An 18875-nucleotide genomic window follows, 5' to 3' on the forward strand; every position below is an offset into this window, starting at 1 on the left:
GAAAACAGACAAATCAGAAAATGAAAGATGTAGAAAACTAAAATGGAGTGAAGGAAGGAGTAGTTACTGTGAAGAAATGGTGATCTAGAAGAAATTAACGTAAATTGAAGCCAGGTGGGTTGCGAGAACCAAGGACATGTAATATTGATTCCCATCTGCAGAGTTCTGAGAAACTCTTGTCTGGGGAAAGAATCCAGATGGCAGATGTGGCGAAACCTACACTGAGGTTATGACCATCATGTTGTAGATTATGGTCTGCAATAGGATATTGTGTGTTGCCAGTATAAACCCTTTGCCTATGCCCATTTGTCCAAACTAATAATCTGGTGATAGTCATGCCGATGTAAAAGGCAAAACAGTGTTTACATAACAGCTGATATATGAAATGTGTCGTTTCACAGGTGGCTCTCCTTTTGATAGTATATTTTTAGCCAGTTACACGGCTGGTATAGGTGGTGATAGGAAGGTGCATAGGGCAAGTCTTGCAGCAGGTACACAAGGGTAGGAGCCATAGGGTAGGGAGATGGGTGCAGAAGGAGCTTAGGGTCTGACAAGGTTACTGTGGAGATTGGGAGGATAACAAAAAGCTATTCTAGGTATGGTGGACAAAATATCAGACAGAACGTCTGTCAGACATACAAACAGATCAGTGCTGCAGCCATGGGAACCAGGACAGCTCCTTCCTATGCCAACCTTTTCATGGGTGGCTTAGAGGGGGCTTTCCTGGGATCCATACACCTTCAGCCCCTGGTTTGGTTTACAGACATGGATGACATCTTTGCCATACAGACTCATGGTGAGGCTGACCTGTGAAAATTCCTGGAATCTCTAAATACCTTCTCCAAATTAAATTTCACATGGTCCTGTTCCGAATCCCAATTCACTTTCTTTCATGTTGATCTCGTCCTCACTGATGGGCAGCTACACACTTCTGCCCACATTAAACATACTAACAAACAATAGTACTTACATTTCGATAGCTGCCAGCCTTTCCATATCAAACATTCCCTCCCATACAGTCTTGGCATTCGAAGCAAACACGTTAGTTTGGATGTAGACTCTTTACAGCAATACACCACCATTCTCACCTCACCCTTCAATGAATCTAACAATGGAAAATTGTACTGAAATTCAGGAAGATCTGCAACGAACTGACGCATGGTGCAGGGAATGGCAATTGAATTTCAGTGTAGACAAGTGTAATGTGCTGTGAATACATAGAAATAAAGATCATTTATCGTTTAGCTACAATATAGCAGGTCAGCAACTGGAAGCACTTAATTCCATAAATTATCTGCAAGTAGGCATTAGGAGTGATTTAAAATGGAATGATCATATAAAGTTGATCATCGGTAAATCAGATGCCAGACTGAGATTCATTGGAAGAATCCTAAGGAAATGCAATCCACAAACAAAGGAAGTAGGTTACAGTACACTTGTTCACCCACTGCTTCAATATTGCTCACCAGTGTGGGATCTGTACCAGATAGGGTTGATAGAAGAGATAGAGAAGATACAAAGGAGAGCAGCGCGCTTCGTTACAGGATCATTTAGTAATCGCGAAAGTATTACGGAGGTGATAGATAAATTCCAGTGGAAGACTCTGCGGGAAAGACGCTCAGTAGCTCGGTTCGGGCTTTTGTTGAAGTTTCAAGGACATACCTTCACCGAGGAGTCAAGCAATATATTGCTCCCTCCTACGTATATCTCGCAAAGAGACCATGAGGATAAAATTAGAGAGATTAGAGCCCACACAGAGGCATACCGACAATCTTTCTTTCCACGAACAATATGAGACTGGAATAGAAGGGAGAACTGGTAAGAGGTACTCAAAGTGCCCTCCGCCACACACTGTCGGGTGGCTTACGGAGTATGGATATAGATGTAGAATGTATTTACTCCTCCAGCCTATTTCAAAACTGATTCCCTGGCCATCACTTCCAATCCTGGTACTGCTGATCTCTCAAAAATCAACTTCACAGCACACCACGTCACTCATTATTATCGTGGTCTGGAATGTATTAATCAGCTACTTCAACAAGGCCATGAATTCCTAAAATTATGCCCTGAAATGAGATACATTCTGTCGGAGATTTTTCCCACCACACCTAGTATAGCTTTTTGTCACCCTCCCAGTCTCCATAGTATCCTTGTCAGAGTCTATGCTCCCTCTGCACCCATCTCCCTACCCTATGGCTCCTACGCCTGTGGCCGTTCCCACTGCAAGACTTGCCCTATACACCCTCCTACCACCACCTATACCAGCCCTGTAACTGACAAAAAATATACTATCAAAGGGAAAGCCACCTGTGAAATGACATGTCACATACCAGCAGTTATGTAAACACTGTTCGGCTTTTTACATCATCATGGTTAACACCAAATTATCACTTAGGACAAATGGGCATAGAGGGAGTGTACTGGCGACATACAATATCCTGTTGCAGAAAATGCTCTACAGCATGAGGGTCACAACTTCGGTGCCTGTTTCATCACACGTGCCCTCCAGAGTCTTCCCCCAGACAGGAGTTTTTCAGAACTCTGCAGGTGGGGACTACTGTTACAACATGTCCTTGGTTTCTGGCCTTAACTTACATTAATTTCTTCCATCTCAGTATTTCTTCATAGTAATACTCATTTCTTCACTCCATTTTTAGATTTCTACATCATTCATTTTCAGACCTGTCTATTTTTCACTATCCCCCTCCCACCTCTGTTATGAACAATGCACTTAGTTTTTCATTCTTATTAACTCATGCATGATGTTTTAGCAGTAATCTCTGCATTGCATATTATCTAGTCTTCCATCTTCAAGGCTCAGTTTTTCAAATCTCACCAGTGCAGTTCCCAACACTCAGTCTTTCCTTCTCATCCTGCTGAAGGTAAGTCTCCCTTGACCCATCGTTCTGGGTGACTTTTCCGAAATCTACCCATTTCTTAAACCTCTCCAGTCCTTTTCCTTCATCCCCTTTTCCTCCCCCTTCCGCCCTTCTGCCAGAAGAAGGAGCTACTAGATCCGAAAGCTTGCATAAGTATAACCTTCTTTTATATGAATCTTTTCCCGCCATTTGGTAAGCAGGTTTTTTTATCTATCCAACTACAGTATATTTTCTTAGTGAGAATACGGCAATATACAACATGCTTTTTGGACACTTGAGGCAACACTGCATTAGATTAAAAGATGACATGAAACTTTGCTTTTTCTGGTTATTATACACATGAATGCAATGGAAAGGGGTGCTTTGTTCATTCTTTTTTGATAGGCAGTGTAAGCTGTGTCCTCCAGTTTAATGTTGTCAAAAGAAACAAATTTTAATATATGGGACAGAATTACAAAAGAAAATGTTGGGAAGAATGTTTTTTCACGAAAATACCTTTGTTTTTAACCATTTGCATTTTACTGTCTGAAGTAAATTATTTTAAATGCATTCTAACAGCAAGAAAACTCTTGTCTTGCGAATATATGAATCTTATTTTCCAATGTTTTACATTCTTCTGGTATGACATTGATACGGGCAATGAACTACTACCAACCAGCTCTCTCCATAACAGCTATTCCATTCTCTGTCAATTTACATGAGGCACTTTTGGTAACATGATTTTTGCATTTATGTATATAAAATCTAAGCTTTGATTTTTTCTAAGGACCTCACACCATCAATGTGTCAAATATATTTACTGTACCAACATCAAAAAGTAGTGCCTTAAACACAGAACAGTATTTTATTTGAAACTTCCTGGCAGATTAAAACTGTGTGCCCGACCGAGACTCGAACTCGGGACCTTTGCCTTTCGCGGGCAAGCGCTCTACCAGGTCCCGAGTTCGAGTCTCGGTCGGGCACACAGTTTTAATCTGCCAGGAAGTTTCATATCAGCGCACACTCCGCTGCAGAGTGAAAATCTCATTCTGGAAGTATTTTATTTACTTTTTCTATGTTAATGTGTATGACTGCAATTTCTTAACATTTTCACGATATGAGGGTAGATGGCAAACAGGAAAATTAGGGTTTTGCACCCCTCTGATGACAAAATCGTAAGAGACTGAGCAGAAGCTCAGAATGAGAAAGGTTGATGAGTAATTTGTGTACCCTTTACAAGGTAACTGTCCCCAATGTTAGAATCTGGAAGTCTGAACAGATATTTTAACTCCAGTCCTCCCAATCCAAGTGCAGTGTCTTAAACACCGAGTGCTCTTGTGTGTAATGACAAGAACTGTTAGCAGCTATAGTAGCTAGAAGCAGGCTATTCTTGATGATAGGACATTCCTGAAAATTGAATATATCTCCTTGAATGTAATATATAATTAATTTTACAGCCAGAAAAATATGATGATTGACATAAATGATGTCAACATAACAAATGGTTGTCAGGAGAGGTGTTTCATTATGGAACAATGTATCTCCATTAGATGAGTAATCTACACTTTGTTACAATAAAACGGGAGACAGTAATGAATGAAGAACACCAGAAAGACAGGCTTGTGTTAAGGGTGGTGTAAGCCAAAGTGGCCTAGTACCACCCCTGTTACCTTCTACAATGCAGAACATAAAAGAAACCTTTAAAACTTTAGAATTTTGTAATTTTAAAGTTGAATTTGAGGCAGGTTGCAGTAGTCATTATTCACTTGTTTCTTTTGAGAAGGCAGAAACTGGTCACTTCAGGCCTTTGTTTTGGGCTGCCAGGTTCCAGACATTGCCAGCAGCAAGTTTTGTATTTAGCTGTTTCTGTGTTTTCTCAGTCGTTTACTTTTTGAATCCTGTGTGTGTTTTTCTATTTAAAAGGTGCAATCTCATGTTTTGTAACTTTATGTGTAAATTCAGGCAGTGTGTAATGCAGTAGTTGTTCATCTATTTGTTTAGAAGAGCAAGTAATAGTTTGTTTCTGTCAGTCAGGTTCCAGTTGCCACCTATTATGCTCCAGCAGAACAGCTAGTTAACATATTTAGCTTTTTCTATGTTTTCTTAGTAGTTCTGGGATGGACGAAAAGATGTGTGCATGCTGTGTAGAGATGCAGGAAGAGCTGGCCACAGATCACGAACAGCTGAAGGTTACTGCCCACTGCCTATTTGTTTAGTGGTGGCACAGCATCTGGTGCATATAATGAGGCACCTCAGATGTCGCACATTTTGCATGTGGCCTCTGCTGCCCTCACTTCAGACTGAGTGGTGAGTGGTAACGCCTTCCCATTGCTCGAGGTGGAGGGCCAATGTGGAGCCCAGTCATCTGACATTGCCCATTAACCCTGTGAGTGGACATGTGGCCACTCTTCCAGCAGGGTCCAAGCAGGCACATGGGAGGTGGGGTTTGTTGTTTATCAGGAGCTCCAACATCAGGAGTGTCATGGTACCTCTTAGCAAAATATCATTCAGTACCAAAAAGAAAGCCGATGTGCACTTCGTAAGTCTGCTGGAGGGCCACATCCGAGATACTGAGGCCTTGCCAGCAGCTATCAAGTATACCTGCAAGTTGTGACTCACGTAGGCTGCAATGATGTCTGTCACTTGGGTTCTGAGACCATCCTAAGGTCGCACAGGTGGCTGTCAGAGGTAGTGAAGACTGCTGGCCTCATGCACAGAGTTTAAGCAGAGATCACAATTTTTAGCACTGTTCCCATGTTTGACAGTCCAGGCTGCAGATTTCTATACAGCCGGGTTATGGGTGGACAGCTGCAGGACTCCCCTTGATTGGTCAGGAGTGTACTACACAAAGGAAGCAGCTACTCTAGCAGCAGAAAAATAGTAGAGTGCACACTGTTTGTTTTAGGCTACACATGGTAGTTTGATGAGCTTTTGTCAGTCAACACGCAGGTAGCGAAATCAGACTGCATTGAGAAAGAATATACTTCAAACTGCCAACAAATTATCAGTAAATTGTTGAAATATTTATAACGGAGTTCCCTCCAGGAAATTTGCCGCGCTCAAATTATTCTCTGGATCAAGAGCAGGCTGAAACCCGAAGCAGAAAGCTCTGAAATATTTAGCAAGTTCTAGAACTGTATAAGGAAGACAGATTAGATGCCATAAGAGGGGGAGTTCTCACTGCACTCAACAAAAATATTGTCTTCAATGTGGTTGATTTAGAGTGTGACTGAAGTTATCTGGGTGCATATAACAGTTCTAGTTAATTGTTGAATGTTTTCACTGGCCACCTGATTCCGCCAAGGCATTTTCAGAAGCATTCAATGAAAGTCTACGCTCAGTGTAGAAATTCCCAGATCATGCAATATTAGTGATTTTAGCCAACTGACTAGAGATTGAGATGTCTGTGGCTCCATTGCACGGGGAATGGACAGAACATATTTTCCAAAAACATGTCTTCAGCAGTGAGTTAGACAGCCCATACACATGTAAATATTTTAGACCTTGTAGCTATGAACAGGCTTGACCTTATTAACAATGAATGGGCATCATTTAGTCTCAGTATGAGGGAAGTAGAAGAATTATGGGCACGGTTTAAACAGATTGTTAATTGTGCTCTGAAAAAGTACATGCCAAGTGGATTAAGGACAGAAAAGATGCACCATGGTTTAATAATAAAATTCAGAAAATGCTAAGGAAGTGAAGACCGTTAAACTCTCAGTTCTAAAGAGAACAACCACATGACAGCACGCGAAAGTTAGTAGAGATTTGTGCATCTGTAAAAAGATCAATGTACAAAGCATGTAGCAACTACCCCAATCATACCTTAGCAAAGGATCTAGCTCAGAACCCAAGAAAATTCCAGTACCATGTAAAGTTGCTTGTTGATCAATCTGGTGTGGCAATAGAAGGTATCAAAAGTAAAGTTGAAGTTTTAAGCCTCACAATTAAGAACTTGTTCATGCATGAGGATAGTACAAACATACAATCATTTGACCAACACAGAGACTCCTGTAGGGAAGACATAGTAATAGACATCCTTGCCATTGCAACTGAAAGATTTTGAAACAAATAAGTCATCAGGTCTGGATAGAATTCCAATTAAGTTTTACTACACAGCAATGTTCTCTTACTTAGCTGAATCTCTCAGCTGGTGCAAAGGCCCAAGCGAATGGCAAAAAGCACAGGTGATTCCAGTATATAAGAATGGTGAAAGCACTGACCTACAAAGTTACAGACCAATATCCTTAACATCAGTTTGCTGCAGCATTCTTGAACATATTCTAAGTTCAAATATAGTCAAGTTTCTCAAGAATGAAAAGCTTCTGTCCATGAAACGTGAAGTTTATAAAGTGTTGTTTGTGCAAAACTCAGCATGCCCTTTTCTCACATGATATACTGTGAAGTATAGATGAAGGGCAACAGGCAGATTCCATACTCCTAGATCTCCAAAAAGCATTTGACATGGTGTCCTGCTGCAGACTGTTAACGAAGGTACGAGCAAACAAATTAGGTTCACAGATACGAGAGTGGCTTGAAGACTTCTTACATAACAGGACCCAGTATGTTGTCCTCAACAGCTGGCATTCACCAGAGAAAAGGGTATCATCAGGAGTGCCACAAAAGTGTGATAGTGCTGCTATTAGTCCCCATATTACATAAATGATCTGATAGACAGGGTGAGCAGCAATTTGCTGATGATGCTGTGGTGTACAGGAAGGTGTCACCATAAAGTGACAGTAGGAGGAGACAATGTGACTTTAAATATCCAGGTGTAATGTTGCAAAGTCATAGAAAATGGAACAAGCATATAAGGATTGTAGTAAGGAAGGTGAATGGTCAACTTCAGTTTACTGGGAGAGTTTTAGGAACGTGTGGTTCATCTGTAAAGGTGATTGCATATAGAATGCAAGTGTGACCCATTCTTCAGTCCTGCTTAAGTGTTTGGCACCCTACCTGGTCATATTAAAGGAAGACATCAAGCAGTTCTGAGGCAGACTGCTAGATCTGTTATGGTAAGTTAGATAAAGCTGCACGTATTATGGACATGCTTTGGGAACTTGAATGGGAATCCCTGGAGGTAAGGCGATGTTCCTTTTGAGGAATGCTGTTGAAAAAATTTAGAGAACTGGCATTTGATACTGACTGTAAAATGATCCATTCCAACCAATGTACACCACCAATGTACATTTCACATAAGGACTACGGATATAAGACAAGAAAAATTAGGGTTCATACAGAGGCACATAGACAGTTATTTTTGCCCTCATTCTATTTGCAAGTGTAACAGGAAAGGGAAACCATTAGTAGCCTGCAACTTACCCTCTGCCACACACCATATGGTGTCTTGCAGAAGTACGTGTGTGGATGTAGCTTTATAAAGGTCTGCTGATGACTTGGAACTTTTGGCTGAAAGTAAGGAAAAGAACTGGACACACTACTACCGTCAAATGTGGTTTAAGAATATGAAATCTAGGGAATAAGCAGTAAGAATGCAGAAATCATTCAGATTATTGAAAAGTTAGATCATGCAATATGACTAAATCAAGGAAAACAATGACAGAATGTTCCTGAAGGTGAAAAAATTGACAGATTTACTGCTACAAAATAATTATAGGCGTACTGCAATGAGTAAAAAGTTCCCAAAATTGTGCAATTATGTCACGGTAATGATGACAGAACAACATGAACAAGGCAGAAAAAAACTAGACACATTAAATATTGTTCTACAGGATGTTAAAAATTTAACAAATGGATAAATTTTGAAGTGGTCCTGCAAAAAACTGTGAGGAATAAGGTTACTTTTACAGGAAAGAGGCACATATTAATGAAGTCTCATGATTTGTGTATGTCACAAAACCTGTTACTGGGAGGACAAACCTCTAGAGAAAACATTGTTGCAGCAGCAAAACGTTATATCTTAAATCACGCTACTGAATGAATGAGATCCATTTGCATATACACCATATATGACTGCATTTTTAGCTGTAACAGGTATAAGGCTTGTTTGTTGGTGCTGCACATTTTAACAATTCTGATCGAGATAAACTCACTCTGTGGCGTTCTTCTTCAGCACACCATTGTAAAAGTGTGGTACAGAATCAGCTAATTGAAAAATCTGTGCAATATGCACATTTATTTATATATAAAAGTCCACTTAGGAATTTTCCTTTGTTTAAGACATCATGTACAAGGTTATGTGCCAATTTTTAATTCTAGATTTGCATATTTTACTGTTTGTGTCACTCTGCCTAATCTTCCATTGACTGTATCAATACCTGTTTGTATTGTGATATATTCTGAAACTTCGAACATTTGGGAGTGCCACAATAAACTCATACAATTATTGTTCATTGTAGGCTTAAACTTAATTGTGCTCTTCAAAAATTTTTGAGAACAGCAGGCCTATCCTCGTTCAAAACAATCATTCTCTAATTTCATTGTACAGTTATGTGAGAATGGGTTACTTTTGAGAATTTTCAGATGCTTACAAAACTATATTTTCGATGTTTAAATAATAATCAGCAGGATTAATTTCAAATTATTTGTTCACTGCCTTGTAATCCATCGCACAACCCAAAATGCAGCGACACTATGAATGCTGTTCTTTATATGGATGAGTTGGTTGACTTTCATAAGCAGCTGTCAAATGATTGGCAGCTGCTATGAATTGGTGTGTCGGAAGAGCTCCCAAGAGTCATGTGCCTATGATATCTATACCAGAAGTACATCATGTACTATCCTCTCCTATGGATTCTGTCTCCTCAGCAGAAAGTGCAGGATCTGTCATTAATCATCCACTTGACTGCACGTTGTATGACAATGGTAGATCTAAGGGTACTGTTCAGCACAGATAGGGACCAGGGAGGACTCACGGTGTTGTACCGAGCCCCCTAATTAACAAGTCCGAGGTGATGTCTTTCACCGAAACTGGGCCAGTGGGGTTCACTTCAACTGTTCTAGGGAAACCTGTTTTGTCTGGTCTCATAAGGAGGCAAACTCAAAGTGGTAAGGGTCTATTAATCATCAGCAGTTCAAATGTATTGCGAATGATGGTACCTCTAATGGAAATGGCAGCAAGGGACAGGAAGAATGCCAGGTGCACTCAGTGCGTGTGCCTCCTGAAGAGGCTATTCAGCAACCATTCACGGAACAGGCTGCAACCAACTGCAGATTGTAGTGCATGTTGGAATAAATTATGTCTGCCATCTGGGCTCCAAGGTCATTCTTGCATCATTCCAACGAGTGGCAAAGAAGGTTTGGAAGACCAGCCTTGTGCATAGAGTTTCAACGAAGCTCGCAATTTGCAGCATTGAAGGACTGAACCAGAGTTTGAAGATCCTGTGACAAGCTAGGATGCGACCTCCTGGATTTGTACCACAGGGTTGAGAACAGCAGTGGGCCATAAATGGGTCAGATGTGCACTACACATCAGAGGTGGTTACTCAGGTAGCTGACAGTGTGTGGGGTGCACACAAGTTTTTTTTTTTTTTTTTTTTTTTTTTTTTTTTTTTTTTTTTTTAGACAACTCTCCATCTAATCCACATAATGAATGCTGTAGGAAACCGAGAATATCAGTGTAAGATTGAAAGAAATGCCTCCCGCATGTGAGACTATTAAAATCCTAATGGTAAAGTGTCAAAACATTTGCAACAAAGTCCCAGTGTTTGAAGTGCTCATGAAAAGCAGTGAACCTCACGTGATACCAAGTCCAGAAAGCAGGTTGAAAACTGAAATTAATTGAAGTGAGATTTTTGGGGGGAAAATTTAAGTTTATATTTAAAGAATACAGAAATGGGAAATGGAAGTGGTGTATTTGTCACAGTGGACAAGAAACTGAAGCTGCATGCAACACTGTTTGGGCACAACTCAGTATCAGAGTTGGTTGGGTGGTTGGTTGGTTTAAATGAGGGCAAAGGGACCAAACTATGAGGCCATTGGTCCCTTGTTCCAAATGAAACAATGCCATAAGTGTGAGAATAAAACAGACGAGACACATAACACAAAATGGAAAGAAAGGAAAGACCACAAGAACGAAGGAAAGCCAATGAACACTAAAAGGACATAAAGAGGAAAAGAAAACAGAGAGATGCAAGAAACAGTTAGAAGAGAGTCAAACAAGGAAGCAGATTACAGTGGCTGGCTGGTCACAGAGGGACAAAGGAAGTGTGCTGAAACTTAGATCCAATGATAAAACCCACCCTCACGGATGAAATGTAAAACCAATGAGGCATTGTCAGCTAAAATCAATGATAACGAGTCCGGCAACCGAAGATGAAGTTGCAGGGCAGCCAAAGGACAGAGCAGAAGAATATGGTCCACTGTCAACCAGGTGCTGCACCAACACTGATGTGGGTCTTCACGGTGCAGGAGGTAGCTGTGGGTCCCAGGCAAGGCTAATGTGGAACTGGCAGAGAACCACGGAGTCCCTGCGAGAGGCGCTCATCGAGGATTTCCACACATTCGTGGTCCCCTTAATGGCTCACAGTTTGTTGTGCATACTGAGATTTTGCCATTCCGTCTCCCAAAGCTGAAAAACCTTGTGGCATAATAACAAATGCAGGTCAGTTGAGGGGATGCTGATCTCCAGAAGTGGTTTCCGTGTAGCCTGTTTGGCCAGCCTGTCAGCAAGTTCATTTCCTGGGATTCCAATGCAATCAAGGGGCCAGATGAACACCACACTGAACAACTGGACTGTTCCAGTGCATAGATGGACTCCTGGATGGACGCTACCAAAGGATGATGAGTGTAGCACTGGACAATAGTTTTCAGGCTGCTCAGGGAGTCAATACATAAAAGAAAACACGCCCCAGGGCATGAATGGAGATACTGGAAGTGCACGAGAAATGGCAACCAGCTCTGCAGTGAATACACTGCAGCCATCAGGTAAGGAATGCTGTTCAATATGGCCACCGTGAATGAAGGCAAAGCCAACATGACTATCAGCAATTTATTTAAACCACTTCAGAGCTGCAGAACATGCCAAGAATCGAGAGGAAATGACAGTGGAGAACTGCAGGGTTAACTGAGTCCTTAGGGCCACGTGAAACGTCCAGACAAAGCTGCAGCCGAGGTGTATGCAATGGAGGCATACGTGAACAGACCACAAGTAGAGGTGGTAAAGGGAAGGACTCCAGTTTGGAGAGAAGAGACCACACGCGAACCTCAATCGTTTGTGCCGACCTGGGCTGCTGAAGCTGGGGATGGACTGCTGCGGGTGGGAAAAGCAGACAATAATTCGGATGCTCAGGAGAACTACGAAAGTGTGCTGTGTAACTGGGGAGCAGATGTGCATGTCTGATCTGCAATGGAGGGATCCCAGCCTCCACCAGTACGCTGGTTATTGGACTCATCCTAAAAGCTCCTGTTGCTAGTCGAACCCCGCAGAGGAGCACAGGGTTGAGTTAATGCAACACTGAGGGTGCTGCCAAACCATAAACTACACTCTCATAGTCAATTCGGGATTGGACAAGGGCTCTGTAGAGCCGCAGCAGCATAGAACGATTTGCACCCTAATTGGTGTTGCTCAGGCACAGGAGGGCATTGAGATGCTGCCAGCACTTCTGCTTAAGCTGACGAAGATAAGGAAGCCAAGTCAATCAAGCATTAAAAACCAGTCCTAAGAATAGACATGACTCCACTGTATTGAGTGGATCATAATGAAGGTAAAGTTCTGGGTCCAGATGAACGGGTAGGAAGCCGTGGGCTACAGCCCGTTACTGCGCCTTGTGGATGGCTCCCTGTAGGCAATGCTTAGCAACACCAGGACTGGAGCAGCAGTACGAAATGTAGAAATTGTCTGCATAGAGAGAAGGTGAGACAGAGGGCCCAACAGCTGCTGCTAGACCGTTAATGGTCACTAAAAATGGAGATACTCAATACAGAGCCCTGCGGGACTCCATTCTCCTGGATATGGATGGAACTATGGGAGGCACCAACTTGGCCACGGAGCGACAGGAAGTTTTGGATAAAAATCGGGAGCGGGCCCCGGAGACCCCACTCATATGATGTCGATATCAGGGGTGGGCATAAAGTGATAACTAGCTCTTTCTACTGCCCATCAGACTAATCTACTGATGTAACCGAAAACTTTAGAGAATACCTCGTTTCACATGTAGTTAAGTTTCCAAATCATGCTGTAATCATTGATGGAGCCTGTAATCATCCAAAAAGTAATTGGAAAAATTACAGTTTTGTTAGTAGTGGGTGTAATAAGACATCCCGTGAAACACTACAGAATGCCTTCTCCGAAAACAACCTAGGAACAGCTAATTAGGAACAAATAGACCTGACCTCTATTAAGATGTCTACATCGAAGCTATTATCAGTGACCATGACAGGTTATGGCAACAATGACAATTAAAACGTGCAGAAAGACATATATTTTCAGCAAACTGGATAAAAAATCAGTAGTGCCATATCTCAATGAGGAACTTGAAACTTTTAGCACACAGCTTTAGCATGTAGACGAACTCTGGCTCAAGTTTAAAAGAATAGTTGACCACGCACTGGATAGATATGTACCCAGTAGAACAGTTCACAATGAGAGGGACCCTCCCTGTCATATTGCATATTAAGTATAAAACAAAACGTAGGGCTATAGATAGAGAGATGCTGAATGAAATGTGTTTGGCTATCAAGAGAGCAATGTGTGACGCAGTTAAATTAAATGTACATCTTTGACTTCTTTCCAACTCCTAGAGATCTGTGGGATCCATGGAATATAGGGTAACCAATGTAATGTAAAACTGCTTGAATGCTAAACACTTACATGAAAATTTCTGGAGTACTGATACCATAGTAAAAAGTTACAATGAAAGTTGTTTGACTCACACTCGATAATATATTGAATACACATCATTGGCAAGCAGAAAAGTGTAGTAAAATATGACATCTTCAATAAGTTGTGCTAGAGTCATGACAGCAATTAAATCTTAAATTACTATATGGTAAGCCTATAACTGTCATTAAATACTTCTTACAGCTGTTCAGTGTACTGAAGTAACTCAGTCCCCATAAGCACATATAGACATACTGTGGAACGACATTACAAACCAGTTTTTGCTTAAGGGTTTCATGTTGTAAGTTAACAGCATTTAAAATACATTAACAAGAGTTCAAAGTATTGCCCTGAAGTAACAGAAGGGCAAGATTTTATTTATTGTGCTCCGATGACTATCAGTACCAATCGCATTACAACAGTACGATACTGACACAATTTCATAAAATGTTCGATATATGATGCCTTTATCAGACGACCGTTAAGTACTAGGCGTTGAGAAGGAACTCGTGTACAATTTAAAAATTGTTTTTTTACGTACGTTGTCGCCACGTTGACATATGGTAGAAATGAATAATCAACTACACAGTAACCTAAATGTCGACAAAAATGATCGTAATTGCAACTAACAGTACTCTACGTTACGGATATTGATAATGAACATACTCTGCGTTACAGTTTTACACACGACGACGGCACCGCCAGCCTCTAAAAGTTAACAATAATAACATGCATAAAATCAGACGACCAACGACACAAATACGTAGTCCGCGATAGTGTGTTGTTTCGAACAGGTGTACCACAAAAGGTAAACATTTGGCTCCACCAGGAAACCTGACTGATTTCGCAGGGCAAGTGTAAATCGGAACTTGTTGCAGAACAGAAGCAGTAAATATTGTGCTGGTGTATATGTTTTTTGTTCACAAAGTTACTGAGCAATTTATAATGCAACAGTGCGAATGTTTGCGATTTCAGATGACCCTGTAACGTCAGGAGAAACATTTATCATGTAATAAGAAGCTATGCAAATAACCGCATGACCATCCGTGTTATTATTCAATACTGCGGCGAAGTGTATTGTTGAATGTTTGGCTTCAGAATTAGGATATGAAAAAGTGATTTTCAATTATGACATGTTCTTCGAACATTGAAAATACAATGCAACAAAATGAATCACCTACAAGAACTAACCAGCGTGGTATTACAGACAACAGTTTACACGGATCTCCGCTTCATCGTTTACAGAATATTCGTCAGAAGATTCCAGTATTCAGAGATTTTAAGGAATATGTGTGTGGATGGGGGGCCGCTTTTATTAACATTACAGTGACATATCCTATTTATAAAATAATATTTAGGCAGGTTAGTATAAATTGTGGCATACAACACATTACCTGAATCTAAGCATTTATCATGTTTCGTTCGTAATATTTCTCATTGCCTTGAAGGGGACTGCAGGAAGCCTTGATCAGTTGAATTGCAAGTTTTGCTGCCCCTAGACATTGCTTTTTTTCGTGTTCTTCCAAAGAGAGGGCTTCTTGCTTGAAATCTAGAACTCGTTTTCTGGATAGGGACACATATATGTTCCTAGAAATTGATTCATTATTGTTTTGTCGTCCTGTGATTAATCTGCATTAACTTGTGTAATGAAAAGTATCTCTCTCAAAGGCAGTGGAGTAAAACTGTGAAAATTACTAATGTAATTGTTATATGTTTTAGCAGTAAATTCCGTAAAGTTACTGATAACCATCTTAACGTGATAAGAATATTAACTTACGCATATTTTTGTTTGGTTATTTATTGCAGATGCTTCATGGAGTTGGAATAAAAAGTGCATTCCAACAACTTTCAAATGAAGGAATATATTTCTTGTATCGCGGAATTCTGCCTCCATTGTGTCAGAAAACACTATCACTGTCGCTTATGTTTGGTTTGTATGAAGAATGCCGAAGGCCATTAGAAGATGCAAGGTTTTCCGCAATCACATCAAAAAGTATTGCTGCTATGATTGCTGGGTCAGTTGAAGCTATCTTTATGCCATTTGAAAGAATACAAACATTGCTCCAGGATCGTCATTATCACAACAAATTCAAGAACACAAGTGATGCTCTGAGGCACATAGTGATACATCATGGATTTAGTGAATGTTACAGGGGTCTAATACCAATTCTGCTACGGAATGGCCCATCCAATGTGATGTTTTTTTTATTGCGGGATGAAGCAAAAGAAGCCTTTCCAAAATCAGTTTCTTGGTACAGGCAGATGTGTCAGGATTTTGTGAGTGGTGCTGTCATAGGTGCATTCACAAGTACTGTGTTTTATCCTTTGAATGTTATAAAAGTTCAAATGCAGTGTCGAATAGGTGGAGAATATCAGAGTGTTTGGGTTGTTTTGTCACAGATTCATGGCGATCGTGGTTTAAAATCAATTTATAGTGGCGTACATCTGAACTACACAAGAGCATTTATGAGTTGGGGTGTCATTAACGTAGCCTACAGTTTCCTGAAGAAGATAATGGATGAATGGGATGTAGTTACGTACTGAATCTCGTATTTTAACATTAAGTATTCATATTTATTCGCTTAGACGTTTAGCGAAGTACACATCCCGCCAAAGAAACAGTATTTTATTCACATTGTGACAGCAAGCTTTGGTTTTTACAAGGTTGGTAATACGAAGTGACAGGAGACGGACGGAGTGAACGGCAGGCTCCAATCAAAATTAGTCACGTCTTTTAAAAATCAAAATGGAGCTGAGCAGAGAGGCAGGAATGAGTGCCGGAGTAGTATTACTGGTGTTTTGTTTCTTTTTACATGTAAATATTATATCGGGTAAGCAGACTGCTATATATTTGTAAAACAAACCATAAACGAACAAGCCAGAGATTATAATTGCTTTTATTTTGCGTTAATACATGTCAACATAGGTCGTGCTAGTCAGTATGTGACTTGTGGCTCCGTAATAAAGCTGATGAACGTGGATTTTAAAGTTCGTTTACATTCCCATGACGTGAAATATGGCACAGGAAGTGGACAGCAATCCGTAACAGGCACAGAAATGCAAGAGGACGTGAACTCTCATTGGACAATAAAAGGAACGACGGGAAAACATTGTATCAGAGGGTATGTAGAAGAATTCGTTATTTTCACCTATTACGTTGCATTTAATCTACTACTTGTGTTCTTGAATTATTAACCAGGTCTGCAAACCAAATGGTGAAACCAATCTCAAGATTGGTTGATACATCTCCCTCTCTGCACTAGTCTTACCCTGTACAGGCCTCTTCATATCTGTATAGTTACTTCAACCCACGTCGCTATTAACCAGCTTACTATATTCATGCCTAGGTCTCCATGTACAGTTTTTACCATTCTCACTTCCCTCCAGTTACCATATTGACTGTTCCTTAATGTCTCAGGATATGTCCTATCAACATATCCTATCTTTTAGTCAATTTGTACCATAAATTAATTTTTTACCCAGTTTGATTCAACAGGTTACCTCATTAGTTATTTAATCTACCAGTTTAATCATTAGCATTCTTTTTGTGTCACCAAATTTCAGAAGCTTCTGTTCTCTTCTTGTGTGAACTGCTTGCCATCCTCACTTCCTCTGTGCAAAGGTTATCTATTTATTTATTTACATTTAGGGTCTGTAGGGCTGTGGATCAGTTGATAGAAACATCTCACATGTTAAATTATTTTGTTTATTTATTTACATTAAAAGACACTCTTATGAATGTAGTGTATGTATAAAACATTATTAGCAGGGTCTCTGTGATGACTAGATTTATTTCTGTTTTGAATATCTGTTTTATTCAAACAGTTTGAACTGTTTTTTCTTTTTTTAAAAAAAAATCCTAATATGGCTGCTTGATGTCTCAAGCACAGCCTTAATGAAAATGTATGCAAATTGTATCACATAGATGCCCACATTATAAAGTTGTGAATACCCAACAGCATCAACAGCGGAGAACAGATTTTGAGCCAAAGTAAATTTTATTAGCATCAATATCTTTCCGTTTTATTTCTGTAGTGAAAAATTCATTAAATATGGTCCAAATGTGGACATTCAAACTGTGTTACAGGTCAGTTTGTTACCACAATCTTTATTTCACACTTAACACCTGTCTGCTACCTCAACACACAATCAGATTATCTTCCAACCAAACCTTATGGTAAAGTCAACCAGTATGACATAAGAAGATATATCTTTGAAGAAAGTATCTGGTGATCAATTGATCTCTTGTTTAGCTCAAAGCTTAAGTTAGGATCAAAGATTGTGGTTTGGTTTTGAGTTGGAAAATCCTAAAAACGACAGTCTTGATTACATTTACTGAACAGTTCAAGCAATTATTTGTAAGACAGGTTATGTATGTCATTCCTCCCCCCATGAACCATGGACCTTGCCGTTGGTGGGGAGGCTTGCATGCCTCAGCGATACAGATAGCCGTACTGTAGGTACAATGACAATGGAGGGTATCTGTTGAGAGGCCAGACAAACGTGTGGTTCCTGATAAGGGGCAGCAGCCTTTTCAGTAGTTGCAGTGGCAACAGTCCGGATGATTGACTGATCTGGCCTTGTAACACTAACCAAAACAGCCTTGCTGTGCTCCTACTGTAAACGGCTGAAAGCAAGGGGAAACTACAGCCGTAATTTTTCCTGAGGGCATGCAGCTTTACTGTATGGTTAAATGATGACGGCGTCCTCTTGGGTAAAATATTTCGGAGGTAAAATAGGCCCCCTATTTGGATCTCCACGTGGGGACTACTCGGGAGGATGTCATTATCGGGAGAAAGGAAACTGACGTTCTACAGATTGGAGCGTGGAATGTCAGATCCCTTAATTGGGCAGGTAGGTTAGAAAATTTAAAAAGGGAAATGGATAGGTTAAACTTAGATATAGTAGGAATTAGTGTAGTTTGGTGACAGGAGGAACAAGACTTCTGGTCAGGTGAATATAGGGTTATAAATACAAAATCAAATAGGTGTAATGCAGGAGTAGGTTTAATAATGAATAAAAAAATAGGAATGCAGGTAATTCACTACAAACAGCATAGTGAATGCATTATTGTGGCCAAGATAAACACGAAGCCGTCACCTACCACAGTAGTACAGGTTTATATGCCAACTAGCTCTGCAGATGACGAAAATATTGATGAAATGTATGATGCGATAAAAGAAATTATTATGATAGTTAAGGGAGACAAAAATTTAATAGTCATGGGTGATTGGAAT

At 40.3% G+C, this 18875-nt stretch overlaps 2 protein-coding genes across 2 annotated transcripts in view; both read left to right on the top strand.

Annotated features, from left to right (window-relative positions):
• The first annotated feature begins 14309 nt into the window (after positions 1 to 14309).
• LOC126161995 (mitochondrial nicotinamide adenine dinucleotide transporter SLC25A51) lies at positions 14310 to 16182 on the top strand. Its single transcript, XM_049918198.1, has 2 exons — positions 14310 to 15000; positions 15445 to 16182. The coding sequence occupies exons 1-2, from the start codon at positions 14767 to 14769 to the stop codon at positions 16180 to 16182; spliced, it is 972 nt and encodes a 323-aa protein (XP_049774155.1). The 5' UTR covers positions 14310 to 14766.
• Positions 16183 to 16240: 58 nt separating this feature from the next.
• Positions 16241 to 18875, top strand: part of LOC126161996 (stromal cell-derived factor 2) — a 32801-nt gene continuing 30166 nt past the window's right edge. Inside the window, exons 1-2 of the mRNA XM_049918199.1 lie at positions 16241 to 16469; positions 16565 to 16760. Of these exons, the coding sequence (XP_049774156.1) occupies positions 16385 to 16469; positions 16565 to 16760 (281 nt within the window). The 5' untranslated portion in view covers positions 16241 to 16384. The remainder of the gene's footprint in view (positions 16470 to 16564; positions 16761 to 18875) is intronic.

Source organism: Schistocerca cancellata, chromosome 2 (genome assembly GCF_023864275.1).
Source record: "Schistocerca cancellata isolate TAMUIC-IGC-003103 chromosome 2, iqSchCanc2.1, whole genome shotgun sequence".
Taxonomy (NCBI): domain Eukaryota; kingdom Metazoa; phylum Arthropoda; class Insecta; order Orthoptera; family Acrididae; genus Schistocerca; species Schistocerca cancellata.

Excerpts from the sequence above, each read along its gene's own strand:
- LOC126161995 (XM_049918198.1), top strand. The coding sequence starts at position 14,767 with ATGACATGTTCTTCGAACATTGAAAATACAATGCAACAAAATGAATCA. Across the intron at positions 15,001-15,444 it reads ATAAAATAATATTTAGGCAG|ATGCTTCATGGAGTTGGAAT; the intron begins GTTAGTATAAAT and ends TATTTATTGCAG.